This window comes from Phocoena sinus, chromosome 6 (assembly GCF_008692025.1).
Source record: "Phocoena sinus isolate mPhoSin1 chromosome 6, mPhoSin1.pri, whole genome shotgun sequence".
In the NCBI taxonomy this organism is placed as follows: domain Eukaryota; kingdom Metazoa; phylum Chordata; class Mammalia; order Artiodactyla; family Phocoenidae; genus Phocoena; species Phocoena sinus.
The window spans coordinates 93,351,445-93,374,152 of record NC_045768.1 but is presented as its reverse complement, the minus strand read 5'-3'; the positions used below and the strand labels follow the sequence as shown (position 1 = coordinate 93,374,152).

The following is a 22,708-nucleotide window of genomic DNA, read 5'->3' as shown; positions in this document are numbered from 1 at the left end:
AAGAGAATTGGCTTAAGTTCCTTCTCTCCTCACATTCAGTGAATCCACTTCACTCCTTCAGTAAATGATGTGGCTTCCAGTTGTGAGCCCTGCTGCCACACTGGGCACATCCCTGAGCTTCTAGGGCAGCCAACTGGAGATGCCACATGTCATCCCTGGACGCCATCACTGTGGCCCAGGGGCAGAGGCTGTCACACCCACTTAGGCAATGCTGCACTTCTTATCACTGGTTATTGGAAAATGTGCCTTCATTTTCAGAATAGTGGTGTGTGCATTTCTGATTATGTAGCAAACCCTTTGATATTTGACTTAGATACTAAAAACATTTGGGTGTGGAAGTTTTGCACTCGTAGATACATTTAAAAGCATGGACTTGGTAATTTAACTAGAAGTTTTCTATAAAGTACACCTTGTTACATTTCTGTGAAAGGCTCTTTACCAGTGCAGAAGCAACATGGGTCAAGGGTGGAAACAACTGTTCTCTAAATAGTCTGATGTTAACTGTCAATGTGGGTCTGAGGGCAATAAAGAATATCGTGAAAAGTCTCTCATTTGTTTGGTGGATCTTGTATTGCCTCATGAAGGAGAGGAGTTGAGTTTGAAACCTTTCCATAGAAAGCAGATATTCTCAATTATTCCCCAGGAGACCTCTTAAAATACAATCACACCAGAACCCCGTCAGGGACACCAAAGGTGTGGGATGAAAATGGCGGCCTGGCAAAGGCATTCCTATTGAGATTTATGTTAACTTCTGTCCACTCGGCCTTGGGCAGTTAGCAAAGGTGGCAGAATGTCACTACCAACTAGTAATGCCATACACTGGTCTCCTTCTACGTAGAATGTAGTGTGGAGAAGTGAAAACTTACCATTTGTGCCGGAGAAAGCTAGAGAAAGGGTTAGTTCTGATCTAGTCTCTCCTGTTGCTTCAATTACACCAAATGGAACAGAACCCATCATCCCATCTCTTTCAGCTGTACTTTGGCTGCCATGACCCTTACAATTTTCCCCCTATCAAAAGGATAGTCCATCGATCTTCCCTATTGACCTACCAAAATTGGTGGAATAGCACCTAATACACTGAAGTTTACTAAAACACCAGCTCTGCTAGTGGGAAGCCTAGGGGAAATGTTATTGGAATTCTCAGTGTTTTAATTCCTACAGAAACACTGGCACCAAGTGAGAGGTCACACTGCCACTTTGCACATCACCAGGGGCAGCCCCAGTGTACACAGCCCCTCACATGGACTCCCAAGAATGAGTTTATACAAAGGCTTTCAGTTTTATTTATTTTTTTAACAAACATACATGGGACACAGTAAAGGTTACTAACTGAACGAGATCTAATGCACAGGTTCTCTGTGGCTTTGACATACTCAACTTCTAAATGATCTCCAGCTAGCTAGTTAGGAATGTACACATCGGTACTAAATTTGATTACCTTTTGCATATATCAAATAAACACAATTACTTTCTTGGAGTATTTTTCATTCAGATTGATTGAAAGTTTTGCACTACCTCAAAAAAAGTTGAGTTATAGTGTTATTAATATTAGTGCCAGACATCTGGGGCCCCCAAGCAACTCAGAACTAACATATAAATTTCTTAAGTCATTTCACTACCTAAGGTAAAATGCAATACTCAATATTTGGGCTCTCTGAGGCAATTTTGTTGTTGTTGTTTTCTTATCCCAGTATCTTAATGCTTAACTTTTCCAGAAATGCCCTGGATTTTCTCATGCTATTGACAAGAGAACCAGCTCCTTTTCAGTGACGTAATGAGGACAACAAAAATGCCACCTATGGGCTTCCCTGGTGGCGCAATGGTTGAGAGTCCGCCTGCTGATGCAGGGGACACGGGTTCGTGCCCTGGCCCGGGAAGATCCCACATGCCGCAGAGCGGCTGGGCCCGTGAGCCATGGCCGCTGAGCCTGCGCGTCTGGAGCCTGTGCTCCGCAACGGGAGAGGCCACAACAGTGAGAGGCCCGCGTACCTCAAAAAAAAAAAAAAAAAAAAAAAGCCACCGATGAGCATCTCCTTACAAATAGGATTTATCTCATCAGTAACAAAAATTAAGAAAGACGTTGGTCGGTACATGATCACCCAGGACCCACAGAAATCTTCCTTAATAAAGAGGAACTGGCATCATATAACAGAGAGGAGTCCCTTTCTCTTTGAAAAGTTATTCGTGTATTAAGACTACTCTTTTAGTCTTTATTCAGGCAAAATTCCCACTGAACCTAAAAACTTCAGGGGGTTCTGATGTGAGGCTTACCCAAGAAAGAATCCTTTTAAAGGCTGTTTTTTGTTTTTGTTTTTTAACAAAGAACTCAATACATCAACTATATGCTTATGACAGCTCTACAAATTTGTGTATTTTTCACCCATTTGTACTGCATGAAGAATCACTGGGGATGACTGTGTACAAAAATATAGTCTAAGTAATTGCTTCTTAAGGTAAACAGTGATACAGGGTCAACATGTGTTGAAAAGGAAGAGTACAGTATGGCTATATTTCTTTGAAGAGAGCACAAGCTGCCAGATCACAATTAAACTGCTCTAATAGTCACTGTCAGGGTCAGCTTTCGGGAATCCATGAGGCTGCTGACGACCCCAGCTGCTCAGCTGTGACAACACAGGGAGTTGTTGACTTGGTGCTTTCTGACACAGATTCAAACTCAACATAGGATCACAGTGCTGCCTTGCAAACCTCTCCTAATTCAATAGAAACTCCCCATTACATTGGAAAGGTGAAATGAGCCAGGGGTCTGTCCTCTGCTTCTCCCTCGTGGGTTCTTTTCTTGGTTGGTCTGGGGCACAGCCTCCTGGAATATGTTGGCTGGCTTTTCTGTGATTTGGAGAAATGCCAAACAATCACGTAATTTGGCTGATGTGGCTTTTAGATGTGCTTGAGACTGCAGGGACAAATGACAGAAGAGAAGCAGGGGTCCCCCTGGGGGATGTACGCCCACAGAACTTGCTCGTTCTCACCAGGATACTCCAGACACTGTCCAGTGTATGTCTCAGGACAGTTTGGAGTCAGACCCACACATCCGAGACCAGCCTCGGACAAGCCCTTTGGGGGGGATTTGGGCTTTCAAAACCTGCTTAACTTGAGACTTCATGTCAGTCTGAGGAGACTGGGACCAGTGTGTCCACCTAGAACCCGGCCATATCCTCATACCCGGTGCTTCAGTCAGAACATACCTGTACTTCCTGTTATGTAACAGTATCACGTACTGCGACTTATGCATGTACCAATGGCAGACATGAAACGCAAGTGCTCTGTAACACAGAAATGACGAATATACAGCATCTATCCTGTGCAGAGTGTAGTGTAAAGTTACCAAACATCATCCTGATGTTCTGGGAGACAAACTGTGCACTGTGGTCCACGACCTTCCCTCTCTAGGCACAGCAGACAGTGGTCGGTGGGATTCAGGGTAAGGCGACTGATGACATCGGCAGCTTGGTACATTTGGAAGAGCCTGGAGCCTAAACGGACAAGGCATGCTGTCTACACTGAAATGGGTTGGCAATTCCTTGGGTTCCCTCCTTAAGAGACGTCCACAACAGGCAGGCTGTTGGCAGAATAGGTTTCCTGAGTCCCAGCTCTGTAATAGCCCCCGTGGGTGAGGCGTGCAATCAATAAGAATGTGGCTGCAGGGTTAGCTGCTGCTCGTTCCATGGAGATGCAAGGACCCCACGTTCCTGGAGCCCGGCGTCCTCACTTGCAGAGGATCCCATTCTGCAGGGTTTTGTTTCTGTCTGTTATGCAGGGCGAGGCAGCTGTTTGGGGGAGGTCTTCCTTGCTCTTTGGGGAGGGGCTGCTGTTGTTGCTGCCGCTGGATTTGCTTCTGCTTGGGTCGAGAGCAGGCTGGATGGGTGAGGAGAGGGCACCCTGGCCCCTGACCAGGCAGGTGCAGACCAGCCGGAAGAAGGCCCGCCGCATCTCCTTGCTGGCCAGCGTGTAGATGACCGGGTTCATGGCGGAGTTGAGCACGGCCAGCACAATGAACCACTGGGCCTTGAACAGGATGGCACACTCCTTCACCTTGCAGGCCACATCCACAAGGAAGAGGATGAAGAGTGGGGACCAGCAGGCGATGAAGACGCTCACCACGATCACCACGGTCCGCAGCAGGGCCATGGACCGCTCTGAGTTGTGAGGGCTGGCCACCCTGCGGCTGCTGGACTTCACCAGGAAGTAGATGCGTGTGTACAGGATCACGATGGTCACCAGGATGGCCGTGAAGATGCTGACGCAGAACGCGATGTACTTCTTGGAGTAGAGGGGCAGGATGGTGGAGCAGTCAGGGAGGTTGTGCAGGCAGTTCCAGCCCAGGATGGGTAAGGCGCCCAGCGAGAACGCAATCAGCCAGCACATCCCGATCAGGAGAAAGACGCGGTGCTTCTTGTTGGCATCGTAAGGTCTCATTTTGATCATGGTCAAGTGCCGCTCGATAGCAATGGCCAGTAGGCTACAGGTGGACGCCCCGAGGGCCACAAACATGCTGCCTTCCCGTAGGAACCAGACCGTCAGAGACAGGCTCAGGGTCCTCTTGCCTGACATCAGAATGTTGACCTTGTAGGCTATGCCGGCCAGCAGGTCGCAGAGAGCCAGGTTTCCAATGAAAAAGTACATGCGGTTGTGAAATTTATTGTTTTTCCAGATGGCGATCAAAACCATCAGGTTCTCCAAGACAATGAAGCTGCAGATGATCAAGAAAACAATGGTGGTGAGCGTGCTGCCATCGGGGGTGTCCTTCAGCCTGTCCTTCAGCTTGCCTACATAGCTGTAATGTTTGTGCAGGGTCTCGTTGGAGGTGTAGGGTCTGGGGTGCAGCGTGAGAACCGTCGCCATCACTTGGAACTCACGATCGGTTAGCTCCAGAATCCACCAGAGGGCGCCCTGGGAACGTCCATTTCCCGGGCAAAGAAAGCCTGCGGCTCAGGCTGCAATAGTGATCCAAGCCAGACACCGGCTAGGGTGTTGAGAATGGGCTCCTGAAAAAAGATAAAAGGAGGGGGCGCCCAAGTGATAAAGTAACAGCACCTAAGATCAACGGCAACAATAAAGTTGGGGAAAGGCACTAAAAATGTTGAAGCATTTGGACAGCTGGTCTGCATGGGCCCAGAGGGGGCCTTTAACACAGGTCAAGATCCTAAGTGACCATGGAGACAGAGGGAGCAGTTCTGTGTCTGCAGTTGCTGAGGAGGGAAATTCAGTGCATGAGCTCCGCCATCATTCAGTCACGTCACCATCACACACACACCCAAGTAATACTTCCATCTGGAAATCTCTCTTTTTTTTTTTTTTAAGATGTTGGGGGTAGGAGTTTATTAATTAATTAATTTTTGCCGTGTTGGGTCTTCGTTTCTGTGCGAGGGCTTTCTCTAGTTGTGGCAAGCGGTGGCCACTCTTCATCGCGGTGTGCGGGCCTCAAGGCACTTAGGAACGCTAACCAGTTCATACTCATCTACTGCACAGGAGCTGGTAAACCCTTATTCCCAGTTACTGAGAGAGAAACAGTATTATGCCAGGTCCAAAAAATAGAACAGAATCTGGAATAATGCCCGTCCGATTTCTGAAACGTCCTTGGTGGGTTTTGGAGCAACATTGTGGGAAGTACTCACACTTCCTGGATGGGATCCCCGGGTAGCAGGGCCAGGGCCAGAAATTGAGTCTAGACGGCCCCCAGTTCTGCCCAGCGGAGAGCTCGGAAACCGACCACCTGGCCACCAAAGGAAGAAGAGCACAGGCCACGCACGGTCCACATGGCCACCCCCCTAGCGAGCAGCTGAGCATGGAGCCAGGGGAGGAAGAAATACAAACCTGTAAAAGTGGAATCAACAGCTATTGAGACTAAAGGAAGAAAAGAGAGGACAACTAACTGGATTTTCGAGTTTGGCTTAAAATTCAGAGTTTAGCTCTAACTGTCTAAACTGCCAAAACTAAATCGGTATGTGTGAACTGAAAGAAACCAACCTGGGAGCACTAGTGAGAGGGTGGGGCGGAAAACCCAAGAGCCAGACTTCCGACGGTCCTTCCCCACTGGACTTTGGATGCACCCCAACCCACCTGTGGCTTTATCCATCAGCCTCCTGTGATGTCCACAGTGAAGCAGACCCAGCTACCAAAGCAGAAATGGATTTCACTAAGCTCACTTATTCTAAATTAAAATTATTTGAGTATTTAAATATATAATTAAGATCAAACGAGGTTAATTTACAACAGCCGACTGTGTGAAGTTTTTTCTTTACCTTTTTTTTTTTTTTGCGGTACGCGGGCCTCTCACTGTTGTGGCCTCTCCCGTGTGGAGCACAGGCTCCGGACGCGCAGGCTCATTGGCCATGGCTCACAGGCCCAGCCGCTCCGCGGCACGTGGGATCCTCCCGGATTGGGGCACGAACCCATATCCCCTGCATCGGCAGGCAGACTCTCAACCACTGCGCCACCAGGGAAGCCCGCACACCACTTTTTAAAACAAATTGCAAGCTGTCTTTTTAAGAGTAGAAGTAGGCGCAGCAGCTGACACTCTCAGAGCACTTTCCCTGGAGCCCCTTATTTAATTCCCATGCTGACACCGTGGAGATCTGTCGTGGGAAACCAGGCACAGGAGAACTTAGTCGCCTGGTTATCTTCCCACCACTTGCCACCCCAGAGCACAACCCCGGAGAGAATACTCCGCATCCCCACACAGATGCACTGCCACTGCACCACGTGTGACCTCATTCATGGAAGAGGCGTGGCACAAAGGTAGGGAAGAGGAACACATGTGCCGCTCCACCAAGAGCCACAAAGCAGCAGCATCCTGAGAGCGGCTATTTCCCCGACAGCAATGGGGTCACATGGCTGGCCCGAGGGCCCTACATACGCAACATCCCCCATGCCAGACCCCTGCTGCCACATCCAAGTGGCTGCCCCTCTGTCCATGACACCATCATGTCGGGTTTGCCTCAGATGCCTCTGAGACATCTGCTTTCCCAGCAGGGGTTTCTCTCCCAGGACCTGATATTGGCAAGCATAACAAGAGGATTTATAATGGTAACTGACTCAGCACCAGAGCAGTCTGAATGATAAGAAACATACTAATAAGACTAAAAGGACAGGAACATGAATTGTACAGGAATTCCCACTCACACTGGGGGGAAAGGGCTCTAGGCATCTGCAACTGAAAGGCTTTTGAAACCAGGGTGTGTCCAAAGTTTGTCTCCTATGCCTTAGTTTCCCCCATAACTCCACGGCATTTGAATACCTCCTGGACAGTCTCCACCCCTCCGACTAGGTTGTATAGTATGGATAGCAGGGAAGTGAGTCCCTTTAAAACTGATGGATCTGGACTTCTCTTGGAAATAAAGGGCAGAGGAAATACACCACAGGCTTTGCAGACTCACATCAGCTTTTTTTCCCCCCGAATATGTAGAGTTTTGATAAAATTGAGTAGAGGAAACAAAAGGGAACAATAAAAAGTGATAACCAGAAAGAAAATAACCAAAACAAAAATTGTCTAAGATGTGCCAGAAACCCATCCAAACCATGAATCTTGAAGGTGAACATATTTTCCCATTAATTCTTGATTTATAGTTTCCCTTAATTAAATATTTATCGCTCAGGGAGCACATTTTTTCAGAACGTCTTTTGTTAAATGTGAATCTCCGCATTTTGCGTAACTGGAAGATATCCATCTCTCTTTGGAATCTAAAAGCTTATTTTCTTTGGATTATCAACATTAGAAAGTAGACCCCATCTGAGAGGTAAGTGCTGGGCTAAAGATCAGATTGACTTTGGATGCATCTGAACACCACTGTGCATAGTCCAACCATCTCACGGGCGAGTTCGGGCCTCCATCCCGAGGGGCGCAGCACAGACTCCGAGTTTGCCGGAAGAACACTCTGCCCCTCCCAGGTCCTGTTCATGGCGAGGTGGGGCATCGGCCGTCCCTGGCTCATCCATCCTGTTGCTGCTGGTCACTGCAGGGGTGCTGGGCACTGCGGGCACCAGGGCTCCTGGGAGACCAACCTATCCTATCCCTCATGGCCTCTTCTAGTCACTAACCACTCCCAGATAGTAACACTCTCTGGACGTCTCGTCCCCTAGGGTAATTTAGCCTGTGTCTGACCTTCATATAAATGGAGCCATATGATATACAGTGTGCCTGGCATCGTCCTCTCAATGTGATGCTCCTGTGAGCCATGCGTGGAGATGCCGGTAATTCCTTCCCATTGCTTCCACCGTGTGGATGGATGCAATAGCCTCCATTCATTCCTGGTTGTGGACATGGAGTGGTTTCCAAGTGTTGTTGTCCTTAGCCGTGGTGCTAGGATGGGTTGAGGATGTCGTTGTGGTGAGCACATGCCTGTGTTTCCAAGGAGTACCGTGGATTTCCTAGCATTGATGTCTAGGTTGGGCTTTGATGGGAGGGTCCCTGCAGAGGCTTATGGGTCTTAGCCCCTGGTCCTGCAAGTGGTATTTGTGGGGAGCTGGAGAAGCCCACATAGAGGGTGAGCATTACACACTACAAATGCTCACGTTTTGTTTTATTTTAAAAGATAGATGTCTGGGGCTGGCAGTGACCAGCATCTTCCTTTCCATTGTAAAAGGTTGATCACTGCTTAATTTCCACCAGAATACTTAAAAATACAGCCTGATGCTGAGAAGTGTGGCTGGGTGCTGGCTAGTCGTGTACACATTCAGAAAGCCAGGCATGTTATAGAAGATACTCAGGACAGAGATGCTCCTGCTTATGGGCAGTGGTCTTCCAACAAACCCAGATTCCGACACAGCTGTGCCTTGCTTATGTCCACAGGCAGAGTTCTCACTCTCAAACTGTGCTCATGTGGCCCAGACCCCCACAGATCCGTCCCCTGAAGTACACTGCCCACACCTGAGCTTCCCTTACATCTTCTCAACAGAGACCCGCTACACCTAAGAGTTTTCACTTCAACCTCATTCAGTTGGGGTCTTCAAGTCTACCTCAAGGCATTTCAACACCAAGCCTTTTTCTTTTTGCAGAGAAGGAATACGACACTTTCTGTAAGGTGGTTCAGAGGTGTGTCACCCCACACCTCTTCCCTCCATTCCAAGTTGGAGCATCTGCGGGGAGGGGTGAGCCCGGCAGGGGCCGATGGATTCCAGATGTGCTTTCTGTGCTAGCGACTCACTTTCTCTACACATGTCAATTTGAAAAATAAACAAACTGTAAAAAGAAGGAAAAGGAAAAAAACAAAGGGAAATATTTCCACAATCTGGGGTCTGTCTCTTTCTGTAATGGCCAAAAAAAACCCCAAACGAACAAACAAAAAAGCGCACGCACACACACAATAAGATAGTGAGAAATTTATTTCTCCTGGTCGGATGCAGGGCGCTGTATTTTTAAAGGCATGTTCTCCCAGTTCATCCCCCAAACTGAATTAAAACGTGAAGCATTTGCCAACAAGCCAAATTTCTTGGAAAGCAAGGTGGTTTTTTTTTGTTTTTTTTTTTTGTTTAGAAGAATTTAGGAAGGAAATAATGAGTTGGCCATTTCATGGCCCCAGAAAAATTCCTTTGCTAATGAGTATTTCCCCTCACTCCGAGCTTCTTAGGTGACCTCACTCTGCTTTCAGAGATAGTTCATAGCAAGAGGCTTCACACACTCAGTCTTGCACGCCTGCGAGTTGCTCTGTGATCATTAGTGGAGCTCCCAGTGAGAAAACAGCTGTTACAGATGAACCACGTCAGGATTCCACACCTTCCCCTTTCTTCTCTGGAGTGTGGAAGTGAGTTGGTCCCTGATCAGGATTCCTGCTTTTCAGTGGCTTCTCCACAGCTCTTTCTCCCGGTAAACAAGGCTTGGATGCTAACACAGATCTGGGGGCAGTCCAGGGAGCCCCAGGAATGCAGGTTGTACCCAGGACCTGGTGCAGCTCGAGCATCTGCCTCCGTGCACACACTCCTGGGCATCCTGGCTCGTCGATCGGAGGGCAACTGCTTTAGATGCAAAAGGTCTTTACCTTCATTGGTTTTCAACCAGCCTTGTCAAACTTTCTCTTCTGTGCTTGTTCTAAGGAAGGGCACGGGACTGAATTCCTACCAAGACTGCCACAGGACGAATGAAAGTGTGTGGAAATGAGCTCCTCCAGGCATATGCAAATAAGAGGTGTTCTGCCCAGGAAGTCCTAACTGGGGGGTCCCTGTCATCCTTTCCCGCAGCAGTGCTCTTACTCGGTGATACTGCACATGTACCCCATGTTGCACATTGCAGGTACCATGTCTGATCCCCACTACAGCATCTGCCTTCCAAATGTACGTAGGAGGAAACTGAGTCCGGAGGGTTGGGTGTGCGGGCGCAGTGTCCTTTGTAGCACAGCTTGGAAGAGGCTGCGCTGGGCCGGATGCCTGTGTCATTGGATTCCAGCGCACCACGTTAGGGATAAGCTCTTCCGGAGGCTGTCACCTTTCCATGTGTTCCTCACCTAGATAGTGACAAGAGTGTCACCACCATGCTTGGAACTGATAGCAAAATGCTGGAATGCTAATGTGAGGGCTTGACTGAAATATATGGAAAACTCTGACCCCGAGGAAATGGAGTGGCATCTTCAAGGCCAAAGAGCCTAGTCAACTGACTCAGGTCTCTCACTCCAGCTCACGGTGCTGATGGGACGTTAGAGCCACCCAATCCGTACCACACTCTCCTTGGAACAACCTTGTCACTGATTTACCTGACTGGCCTATTGCCTGGCCTCTTATAGATGCAGCTGTAATTCCTCAAAAATTGAATGAAAACAAAAGAGAAGAAAAGGCAACTTTATGCTTAGTAACTGTAACAACACTTAAAAGTATTATTAACTAAAACTAGACAGGATTCCACTCAGTATATCATATTATCTCCAAAAGTTCATGGAATATCTCTTAAGGCAATTAATTAATTTTACAGAAAATGTACGGCAAAGGAATAATATGAAATGGCTCCGAAACTGCTAAGAAAGGAATCACAAAGTCAAATGCGAGGAAACAGAAAGGCTGGTGTAGCCCACGGCACAGCAGTCTTGGCTAACTGGCCAATGTAACAGATTGCCTGAGGCTGCCTTGCCAGCTGTGGCAGCACCAGAGTCATAGTCCCAAGTCCTGGCAGAAAAAAAGGGTTTCTCCAATTGGGCAACCCCAAATGTTTCGAGGTTATGGTATGCTCAAATCCCCATGTCTTTGCGACAAAAATATATGTATACACTGTAGGTCCTGAAACATTTTTAGGAGGTGGAAGAGATACCGTGGAATCAAATTAGTGTCATTATTTCCAGACAAAGAAAAATCAGTTAGTAAATTTTGAGAAATAAATTCATTAGGCCAATAGGTAAGGCTCCTTGTACAGGAAATGGGAGTTTCAGTATCCACATATGGTAGAAAATTAGAAGACTCATGCCTTTAATGAAATTCACAAATGTAAAGAGGAAAGCAGCATTTTCAGAGATGAAAACTGGTTGAGGAAGCATTTTGTCTATATCTTAAGGGCTGACTTTGTGTTTCAGATCTCTGGTGTCAGGCAACAAGAGCGCCTGGACTAGCAGGCCCTAAGTGAATGTTTGCTGACTGAGAACATCTAGTGTATGGTTCTCCTCCCGCAACAAAATTATTCATACTGGCACTGAGCCCTGCATCAATTGAGAACTTGTACAGATGTGGATAATTCCACAACTCCTTAAGTACTACACACACACACACACACACACACACACACACACACACACATACCACACCATACCACACTCCACACACATATACACACCAGAACCACCACCTACACCAGCAACAGGCTTGGTCATCCCTTGTTACTCATATACCCACAGACCATAACCCTGCCCTCGTACTTCCTAGGAATTACGTTTTTGTTAACCATGCCAGCAAGATTTTCATCAATGAAGAAATAAATGTTGAAAAGATAAATTAGGAACATGTGATTATATACAAGGTCTGCAACTTCTAACCCCAGACTTGAAAAAGATGCCTAATTCTGGAAGTACTCAGAGCTCCAGAAGAGCCAGACTCAGTTCATGCTGCTACCTTTCTTCATTTTCAAAGTAAAGCATGTTCACTTTAAAAATCCAACAAGAAGTCCCTCTCTTACCTCTAAATACAAAAACACCACAAAGTAATATGTCCTTGGGAGTGTCCAATGTCAGGAAGAGAGAGAACGTAAGAAGGAGAGGGATCAGGAGAGAGGGAGAGAAAACCATTTGGAGACTGGAGGGTTAAAAGTGGCAAAGTTAGCACTTTCCTGCACCAGGTCAAAGAAGGACCTTCCCCAGCTTTATCTGTTAGGAATGTAACATACTGATCTTCTCTGGGAACCTCATTATTGCACGGTAGGAACTTTTTCTTCCAGCCCCCTGATTCTGACAGCCCTGACTGCCTTGTTTGAGACATAGAAGGAAAACTGGAATTTTGTGGCGAATAAAATTAAATAGAATAATTTCCCCAAGAGAACAAGCACATATACACACGCTTCCAGGGTCCCAGGTCCTCATCCTGGGCGGGAGCCCAACTTTTTAATTGTTCCAGGAAAGCGACTGACGGAACGTCTCTGTGAAGAGTCACTACTCTTACCTTGGCATTTAAATGCTCCAATTGTACTTAAAAAGGGACCATCCCCTCCCCCACCCTGCCTCGGCTTCAGTCACCAGAATGGCTGACCTGTGTGGAGGGGGTGATGCTGATGTAATGTGCTCGCCCACCCAGGTCACCGTCGCGCCGAGGACTGGCTGGAAATTTGTGAGAAAAGTGGACCCGGCTGCCCCCACCCACCCCGGTGCCCCGGGCCTTCGGCCGTGCCGTCTCACCTCCTTCTGGGAAGGGCACTTGGGCCACCGGCATCCTGACACCCCTTCCTCCGCTCAGATGCGAGCTGGGCTGGGACGCCGGGATAGTCCTGGGGCTCGGGAGTGGGGGCACGTTCCCGGGCCGGAGAGTCTCGCTCGAGTTCGTCCTGCCACCGCGCTTGGCGCCGGGCTCCTGCCGCGTGTCTCCCAGACCAGATTCTTCAGCCTCTGTCCCCGCCAGCCCGGCGCAAACTTTTCCAGCGGCCCGCTGGGGCGGGGCCCGAGCTCCGCCTCCCCGCCCTGCCGCCCCACGCCCACATCCCGGGCCCCCCCTCCACCTCCCCGAGCCCCAGGCCCCTACTCACGCCCCCCACGCCCCCTCCTCCCCTGGCCTCATACCCCACCTCCCCACACCCTGCTCCATCCCCCGGCCTCCCGGCATCTCCCCGCCCACCCATCTACCCTTTGCCCCCTCCCCCATCTCCCAGCCCTCTGCCCTCACTTCTTTGTCCCCCGCCACCTTCATACCCCTTCCCTCAGCGCCGCGCCCCTATCTCCGCGTCCCTCCTTCCCTGCCCCCCCCCCCCAGCATCCCCCGCACTCCGCGCCCGCACTTGCCCCCAAACCCCTGTGTCCTGCTCCCGGACTCCCGCCCCCGAACTCCTGCTCCGGTCTTCCTGCCTCCCTTGCCTGCCCCCACAGTCGAGGCCCTCTCTGGTGGGTCCTAGACATTCTCCCATGGCCTCCCGCCTCCCTCCGCAGTCCCCCTGGGCTTGGCTTGCCCCTCCGCCTCTGCCCCAGAACGGCCTTCAGATCCTGCGCTCCTCCTGAGCTCCCGGCTGCCGACCCAGGGGCTCAGGACCCAGCCGGCAGGTCCAAACCCGGTCCGGGGTTGGACTTGGGCAGGGCGAACTGAGGGCGAGGGTTTGGCAGATTACTGTTATCATCATCATCATTAGCATAATTGTCGCGATCGTGATCATTTTGGGTTGGAACTGACTGACCCCCAACTTGAGGGGTAACATCTGGCAACATTTTGGTTTGGACCCTGCGCCTTCCAGCGCAGAGGCTGTTCCCCGGGGGCACACACACTCCGTATCCCCGGACCCGCCCTGGGCCAAAAGCTCGTGGATTTTCCGTGGCACACCTCAGGGATTCACTCCTTTTGTGTGGATAAATGAGATAATCTATGCGAAGAGCTTCCGAAAGAAGAATTCTGAGGGAGGGGACTACCAAATCTATTGGACACGGAAAGTGAAGGTCCTGAGTAAGTGAACACAGCAACAGACCCTGGAAGCTTCTAGCGAGGGAGAAAGAAAGAGAACGGGGGAGGAGGAAATGGAGAGAGGCAAGAAAAAGGAACCAGAAGGCCTGCTATCCAAAGCAAGGCTGTGCATTCCTGGGCAGACCAGACAGGCACTGCAGGGATCCCTGAAGCAAGTTGAGGAATCTTGGGGAAAGTCTCCCTCAGTTACCTGTCTTGTGATTTGCCCTCTTGCCTCTAGAGGAAGAGCCCCAAGCATCCTTCCCCTAGAGCTGGGAGCAAATGCTTATTAGGGGTGGGGTTGAGACCTGAAAGGAGGCATAGACAACAGAGTGCAAGTTGCCAGCGCTTTTGCTGGCCTTCTCAGTTGTTCCCTGCTGAGAAACCCCAGCCCTGGAGAAAAAGCGGGGTGGGGGGCTGGGCAGTACTGCAGAGCTCTGGCTGACCTCTGGGGCTCAGTGGAGGGCTGGTGCTGCCCTGTCCTTGTTTCCACTTAGTCTACTGCACTCTGCCTGCACTGCTGTGAGACCTCTCCAGTATGGTAGCCTCCAAACTGGCTCAGGGTGTCTTGTGCAAGCTCTGAAAAGCCATTTCTGCCCCAAATTATAAGGGGACCCTTATAATTAAGGTTCCTTAGTCTTTCCACTCCTACAGCACCAAGTGAGGAAAAGGAGAGGAGAGACTGCATCTTCAGCCACTCACCGTGGCCCGGGTAACCAGACAGGGTACTGGCCACTGTGCTTACACCTGACCAAAACAGTCAGTTAGTTCATCAACAAATCTGTTCATTTAGTTGTGTCACACTACGGAAAATGCACTACTAGGTTACTGGCTGAAGTTTGTTTTGATTGGTGCCCATGTCTTCATTCACTGGACAAAGTCTGAAATCCAGACATTACTAGGGCAACCTTGAGGTCTAGTGATGCCTCCAAAAGCAGCCTGAGGACCTGGACTCCAGAAGGCTGAAAAACAGTGGGACTCTTTACTGTAAATGTCCCAAGGGAGACCAGAGGATTCCTGAAACTCCTCTTTTGGTAAAGACTCCTTTTTCCCCAAAGATTCCCCACCCTGAGCAGCTCTCTCCAAGCACAGTCCTCTGGCTGGCCCACTGTGCACTCCTGCTTGCTCCCCACTCCATGGGCCCTAAAGCTCAGTCACTGGGCCCTGACTGGAGTGCCCTCTGTGCCCTTACACAACCTCTAGAAATCATATTCTCTCATAACTTCTCTGGAGAGAACCAGCTCTCCCTGAGTCTGTTGAATAAACATCTCCCCCTCTGCAGCGACAGCTCTTTACAGAGGAATGGTGGCTCATAAATGTAGAAGGAATGGGAGAATTAGGAAGTTCCCATTGTTCACCTCTCGCTGAAATAATTGAGTTGAACCAGGTGAATTCATGCACAGCACGGTGAAAGTGTGGAGAATTGGTGAAGCACACAATGCTAACTGGAAAAGGAAGAACGTTCTTTGTTTTTAATGGAGACATCTGGCTGTCAGGGACTCAAGGAGGGATCAAACTTAGCATCTCTCATACTGGATCAACCTGATATTATGGGATCCAGAATCCAGCACACATCACCAATGCTGTGCTCTTGCTAAAAATGCTAAAATGCAGTCAGAGGTCAAGCCTGTGACCTTCACTTCCAGTTTACGGGAAAGAAGGGCTTAAACAGCAGAGTAAATGACGCCAGGGAGAAAAGATCAGACACGTCCAGAGAGCAGGGCGTTCTGTATCAGTTGGCGTGGTCTCCTCAAAAAAGTCAGTGTCGGAGAAAGAACGGGAATGGTTGTAGTACAAAAACAGCTAAAAAGAAGTGACATTCATAACAAACATGGACCCTGATCAACTCCTGGGTCAACTAACCAGCATTAAAGAATTTGGAGGACGTTTCAACATGATGGTGTATTGAATGATATTGTAGAATTATTGTTCGTGTTATTAGGTGTGATAATAGCACACTAATTGTCTAGAATGACCTTATTTCTAGGAGATGCCTGCTGAACTATTGAAGAGTGGAATGTCTTGATACCTTAAACTTGTTTTTAAATAATTCAGCAAAAACAGTATGTACACATAAAGCTGATATGACAAAATGTTAGCGGTTATGGGATTTCAGGGGTGGATGGGGGGAGTTGTACGATGGGCTCCCCTTCTCTATGTGCTTGAAATTTTCCCGTAGTAAAAAGTTGGCGAAAAATAAAATGTCAGGTAATAAATAATTTTAAAAATTTGTCCATCTCTGTCTCAAACTATCAAATCAAATCTAGGCTTATGGGAATAAAATAAAAAGATAGGATGATTTATATCAGCATACTTTTGAAAACCACGTGACCCCAAACTTGAACATCATTTGAGCAAATACATATTATGATATATTGATATATGTAATATAATATTATATACTAGTTTGTAATTTTTAAAAAGGAAATACATTTTATTTTCCCAACACATTAGTGCCTGCAGCCTGGCATGCAGGTACCACTTGGTTAAAAGACATCCAGTTTTAAGAATCTAACCCACAGGGAAGCCTTCCCCAGCAGAGCTGAGACATGGCAGGAGACAACTGCAGGAACGGAGAAGCTGGGAAGGCCAGACAATTGTGCCTATAAATGCACCTTCTTTCTCCCTTTTTTCCTCCCTCCCAGCCTCTGCCTCTTGGATCACTGTCTTGCTTTTATCTTGAGTAATTGTGCCTGCCACTTTTTATGGGTTTCAGAGACCGATCCTCAAGCATACAGTCAGGACAATGTGGTGTGAGTTCACACATGTGGACAAGGCTGTGGCAGGAGCCCTGGGCAGGGCATAGGGTAGGCTGGATGGGCCACAGGGAAGGGAACCTGGTAGAAAAGAATCCTTGGGGAGCCCTGGGCAGTGTTGGGGACTGAGGTCTTGTGGTTCTCCAACAGATCACCACGATGGAAGTCATTTACATAGTGCTGGAGAGAAATAGCTCTGAAACATCCATCTGGATTGGATTTGAAAAAATGAAACTTGAACTTTTGTACCTTACAACCCTGGCTGGGGCCAAGTGAAGCCTCTGACTAGCTGTCCGAACTCTTTCCCAATAAGTATTCATTCGTTGACAGAGACACCTACACCTGGACCTCACGACTTTGTGACTTCACAGTACAGTACATCGTCTGTCCCCATCTTTATGCCTCATGCATCCCCTTTCTCCACTCACACTGTCAGTCAAGGACAACAGAGATTCCAAGAATTGTTCTTTTCACATTTCATATTTTATAAAGATGTCTCTAATATTCAGACACCTGACTAGTGTGTGCATGTGTGTTCATATAAGTGTGTAACTGTGTATGTGTTTGCGTATGTATGGGTGTATGAGTGTATGTATGTGTATAGGGGTGTGTGTGTGTGCATGTATGTGTGCATGTATGTGTGTGTGCACACGTGTGTTTGTGTGTGCGTGTGTGTGCTGCAGAAGGACTGTACTCCTGGTGAGGGAGGTAATGTGTCTGACCAACCCTGGAAGATAAGCCGATGGACCTTGTAGTATAATACAAAATAAATATTCGGTCTTTGCTCCTGGTTCTTGGCACAGAGCTCCTAAAATCCCTGAATTTACTGTCTTTTACATGCTAACGAGATGGCTGGTGGCCGGGCCCTAGATAGGTTCAGGATGGGGGCTGGTTAGCAAAAGAACCAACCATGTGATTACAAGGTTGGAACTTTCAGCCCCATTCTGGGGAGAGGAGAGGGGCTGGAGCTGGAGTTAATCACTAAAGGCCAATGATTTTATCAATGAAGCCTAAATAATGAATCCTCCATAAAAGCCCCTAAACAACTGAGTTTGGGGAGATTCTGGGCTGGTGAACATAGCTATGTGCTAGGAGGATGATACACACAGAGAGGGCATGGAAGCTCCAAGCCCTTTCTCCATACCTTGCTCTATGTATCTCTTCCATTTGGCCTTTCCTGAGCTGTACCCTTTATAATAAATCAGTTGACATAAGTAAAGTGTTTCCTTGAGTTCTGTGAATTGTTCTGGCAAATGACCAAACTTGAGGAGGGTGTGGAACCTCCAAATTTGTAGTCAGCCTGGCAGAATGTTCAGTGGGAGCAGAGAGACAGGGAAATGTGAACTCAGCCTGGGGGGATGGTGAGGGTTTAGCGCGTTTGTGTGTATGCCCACGTGGTGTGTTTTCAGCCGAGGCCCGTGTGCTCTGAAAGCAAGAGGAGAAAGGGTGGTCTGGAAGGCATCTCACTGGGTGGAGGTACCCTTGATTCTCTCCATTGTTTTGATGAGGAGAGCTGTCTGAGGGCTCGCGGCGATGCTGGTACTGAATCCCACAAAGCGGGTAGCCCAGTCTTCGGCAGCCTGATGCTTTGAGTCAAAGTAGTCTAAAAACGTGCCCTTCTTGTTGGATGCTGTGCCTAAGAAAACGTGGTGGGGGCTGGCTTGCTGGAGAAGCACTTTGCGTTTATGGAGGACTGTTGATATATACAGTCTGGGGGTGTAATTCAACAAAAATGCCCCAGTTGTGTTTATCCAATCATTCAGATAGCACACAGTGGATGGGGTTGTTTTGTGTACACCTGTCCACCCTCTGCTTGGACCAGTTCTGTGTATTCCTCCCGCGCCCCTGGCTTTTTGAACAAGTGTCTGCAACATTGTTGAATAACTTGGCTTTTTCTTGGCTGCTGAAGGGTTGGCTGGTGATGGAATGGAGAGAGAGGGTGGTGAGATGAACTGCAACAGTAGTTGCCAATTTCCTCCCTCTTCCACCATCAGACACTATGGACCTTAAGCAGAAAGGGCTGAAGAAGTTTGGTTGGCATCAGTAAGAACAAATACCAGCTTTGACTTGGCGCTTACTCCTGCTAGGCACTGTTCAAAGAGCTTCACACAGAGAAACTCCTTAACCCTCAGAACAACTCTAGGAGATGAAAACCAATATCATCCCATTTTTCAGATGAGGAAATTGAGACACAGAGATAATCATACATTTGCTCAAAGTCGCATAGCTGGTAAGTAGCAGAGTTGGAATGCCCTGTCTGTTTGGAGTTTGTTGATTTATTTTAGCACTTTGGAGGTTGCAACCCTCCTGAAAAACATAGGCTGGGCTTTATGTATGGATGCCCAATATCTGGGTCCCTGGCTCCCTTGATCTGGCTTGACTGGAGCCTGAGGGCAGGAAGAGGATGGTAGATGCCACCCACTGACCCTCTCGCTTACCAGTCCGCACATCTACTCTGGGTTGTGGACTGTGCATGGCTGGTTTGGAGGAGACTGAATGGAACCTGCCTAAGTCCCTTATGGACAGCCTCTGCCCCAGCTGGTGAGGATGGCTAGCACAGGCTGGAATGCTATATCAGGGAGAAGGGTGGGGAATCTTGCTTCCACCATCATTCTTAATTAATAAAAGAAACTGTTAAACTTCTGAGTATCAGGGTTCACATCTGGAAAATGGTACATTGTACTGCGTTTAATGGGTAGAATTAAACTAACTAACTATCTGGGCATTTAAATGGATCATAGAAATTCTACAGTTTTTCACAAAAAGGAAAAGGTTTTCCTTCCATATTCATTGAATTGAAACAGTGCACAAACTCTTCTTCTTGATTAAAACATGTTTTAAAAAGCTGAGATTAGAAAAGAAAAAAGTGTCAAATCAATAATCTAAGCTCTCACCTCAGGAAACAAGAAAAGGAAGGCAAAACAAACCCAAAGCAAGCAGAAAGAAGGAAGCAAGAAAGATAAGAGCAGAAATTCATTAAATGAAAACAGAAAAATAATCAATGAAATGAAGAGTTGTTCTTTCAAAGATCAATAAATCGCCAAGTCTCTAGCAGGATTGACAAGGAAAAAATGGGGGAAGACAGAAATTAGCAGTATCAGGAATGAAACAGGTGATCACTACATTCCCTGTAGACATCAGAAAGATAATAGGGGAAAACTAGGAACAACTCCACACATATAATATTAGACAACTTAGGTATAATGAACGAATTCCTTGAAAAGTGCAATCTACCGCCATTCTCCCAATGTGAAATAAACCATTTGAATAGCCCTATAACTATTAAAGAAAAGGAATTCATAATTTTTAAATTCTCAAAAAAGAAATCTTCAGGCCCAGATGGTTTTACTGAAAATTCTACCAAAGTGTACAAAGAACAATTGATGTCAATTCTGAACAATTCTTTCAGAAAATAGAAGAGGTGAGAACAATTCTCAACTCATTTTATAAAGCAAGTATTATCTTGATACCAAAACCAGACAAAGAAAGTACAAAAAAAGACTACAGAACACTATTCCTCATAAATATAGACACGTGCGTTCTTAAGAAAATATTAGCAAATAGAATTCAGCAGTATATAAAATAATTATTACCATGAGCAAAATGAACTTATTTTAAGGATGAAATGCTGGTTTAATATTCACAAATCAAGAAACATAATCCATAATACTTATAGACTAAAGAAGAAAAACCATATGATCTATCAATTGATGCAGAAAAAGCTTTTGACAAAATTCAACACTCATTTATGATAAAACTCTCAGATAACTAGGAATATAGTGAACCTTCCTCAACTTGATAAAGAGCATCTGCAAAAACCCTACTGCTAACATTATACCTGATGATGAAAGACTGAATGTTTTTCCCTAAGGTCAGGCACAGGACAAGGATGCTCACTGACACCACTTCAATTCAACATGGTACTGTTAAGTCCTAGACAGCAAAATAAGGAAAAGAAAGGAATAAAAATATATAGCTCATAAAGGAAGAAATAAAACTGCCCCAATTTGTAGACGGCATGATAGACTTCATAACAATCCTAAAGAATCTATAAAAGACAAACAAACAAAAACAAACATAAAAACTCCAAGAACTAATAAACAAGTTTGCAGGATACAAGATCCATGTACAAAACTGAACTGTATTTTTATATACTAGCAATAAACATAATGAAACTGAAGTTTAAAATATAATATGACATAATCACTAAACAAAAAGAAATTCTTAGGTGTAAATCTGACAAAATATGCACAGGACTTGTATCCTGAAAACTACAAAGTGCTGAAAAAAGATATCAAAGATCTTAATGAATGGAGGGATATACCATGTTCATGGATTAGATTCAACTTATTAAAAGGGGTCAATTCTCCAAAATTGATATAAGGTTTAACACAATTCCTAACGACTTCCAAAGAAAGGAAAGATAAACCAGGCCACATGCCAGGAAATGGTCGTCATAACAGCACCCGATTTCTCAACGGTAGCTTTGACAGAAGATGGAGCCCGGAATCCTACACTCAGCCAAATTATCAACCAAGTCTGAGGGCATTATAAAGATGTTTTCAGACAAAGCAAGTATTGAAACAATTCTCCTTCTATGCCTCTTTCTTAGGAAGTTACTTGAGAATGAGGTTCAGCAAAATGAGAGAGTAAACTAAGAAAGAGAACAGCATGGGCCCTGAAAGTAAGAAATCTAAACCACATGGGGAGAGCAAATCCCATGATGCCTGCCTGAGAAGGAAATTTTCTGGATGATGGCTCTAAGGAGGCTCATCTGTGATTATCTTTACCCTTCTTCCCCCTACTTTCACACCAATGAAAAGTTTAAAAGGGTCAGGCCTGGAATATAATCTTCCCTCACTTTTCTTTGTGGTTATTCCCACTTTGTCTTTAATACCTCTGTGTGTGAACCACATCAAATATTGCTGTCTCTCGGGAATGGGAAAAGTCTTGCAATTAGTTAGGATGGGAGCATTTGGAATAAGCAGAGGCTTGCTGGGGAAGAATAACCAGGAAGGGAAAGAGAGGAAAGACATTGCTGTGTTTTTGGTAGAGGGAGAGGGTTAGCTACCAAAGGAATACATTAGAATGAACTCTGTGAAATGACCACACTTGGCTACTTTAAACCACTAATATGGTAATTTCATAAGGTTCATGCTAATAAGAACAGCGTGAACACAGAAGGTCTTCTGTATAAATGCTTTCAGTCTTCTATAAACCCAGCACACAAATCCACCCTGTCCTCCCTCAGTGACTCTCTTGCTAGTCCCTCGGCCCAGAAGTCTGTGAAGACATCAGATCATCCTTGCTTCAGGGCTACAATCTCTAACTAGTAAAGCCAACCAAAGTGCCCCAGACTCCTAGTTCTATGGGCTATAGGATCTTGCAAAGTCAGACAAAAGCAGAGGCAAATCATAAACCGGAAATAAATCCTGCCTTCAAGGCTAACCTGCTGCCTGAAGCCCCAGGGTAATTGAGAATCCTCCTCAGTCATCTGAAAACAGATTCCATTATGCTGGAAGGAATTGACTTTGATTCATAAAGAGTAGAATAAATTCCATTCAATAAAGGCCACAGGGAATGTTCCAGGGCTACATAGGCTATAATGCTCACCTAGGCACTTAAAAATAAATAAAGAGGACAAAAAAGGTAAAAACCTTTGGAGCATTATGATTTTAAATGTAGAGGCTCAGGCTGAGTCAGTGGAGAGCGGTGGGTAAACCCAGGAAAAACAAACGCCCCAGCTGCGGAGAATATGGTTATCAAAAAAGCTGAGTCAGAGGCAATGAGCCACTTGAGAACCTGAAAGAAGGCAGGGCCAGGCTTTGTGCCTGGAATGAGGAAATGGCCAGCAGCCCTGGCTCTGAACACTTCTCCAGGCGCCCAGAGCGCCT

At 46.8% G+C, this 22,708-nt stretch overlaps 1 protein-coding gene across 2 annotated transcripts; it reads right to left on the bottom strand.

Annotated features, from left to right (window-relative positions):
* Nucleotides 1–1,267: 1,267 nt before the first annotated feature.
* On the bottom strand, nucleotides 1,268–13,039 carry S1PR3 (sphingosine-1-phosphate receptor 3). 2 transcript variants are annotated; one of them, XM_032636203.1, is made up of 2 exons: nucleotides 12,816–13,039; nucleotides 1,268–5,003 (listed from the first exon to the last, which is right to left on the bottom strand). In XM_032636203.1, the coding sequence occupies exon 2, from the start codon at nucleotides 4,858–4,860 to the stop codon at nucleotides 3,724–3,726; it is 1,137 nt and encodes a 378-aa protein (XP_032492094.1). In that variant the 5' UTR covers nucleotides 4,861–5,003; nucleotides 12,816–13,039; the 3' UTR covers nucleotides 1,268–3,723. The 2 variants fall into 2 exon arrangements, with proteins under 2 accessions (XP_032492094.1, XP_032492095.1); XM_032636204.1 differs by having other exon boundaries at nucleotides 1,268–4,708.
* Between the last annotated feature and the right edge of the window lie 9,669 nt (nucleotides 13,040–22,708).

What these genes read in the sequence shown, in the direction of transcription:
- S1PR3 (XM_032636203.1), bottom strand. Translation starts at nt 4,860, where the DNA reads ATGGCGACGGTTCTCACGCTGCACCCCAGACCCTACACCTCCAACGAG.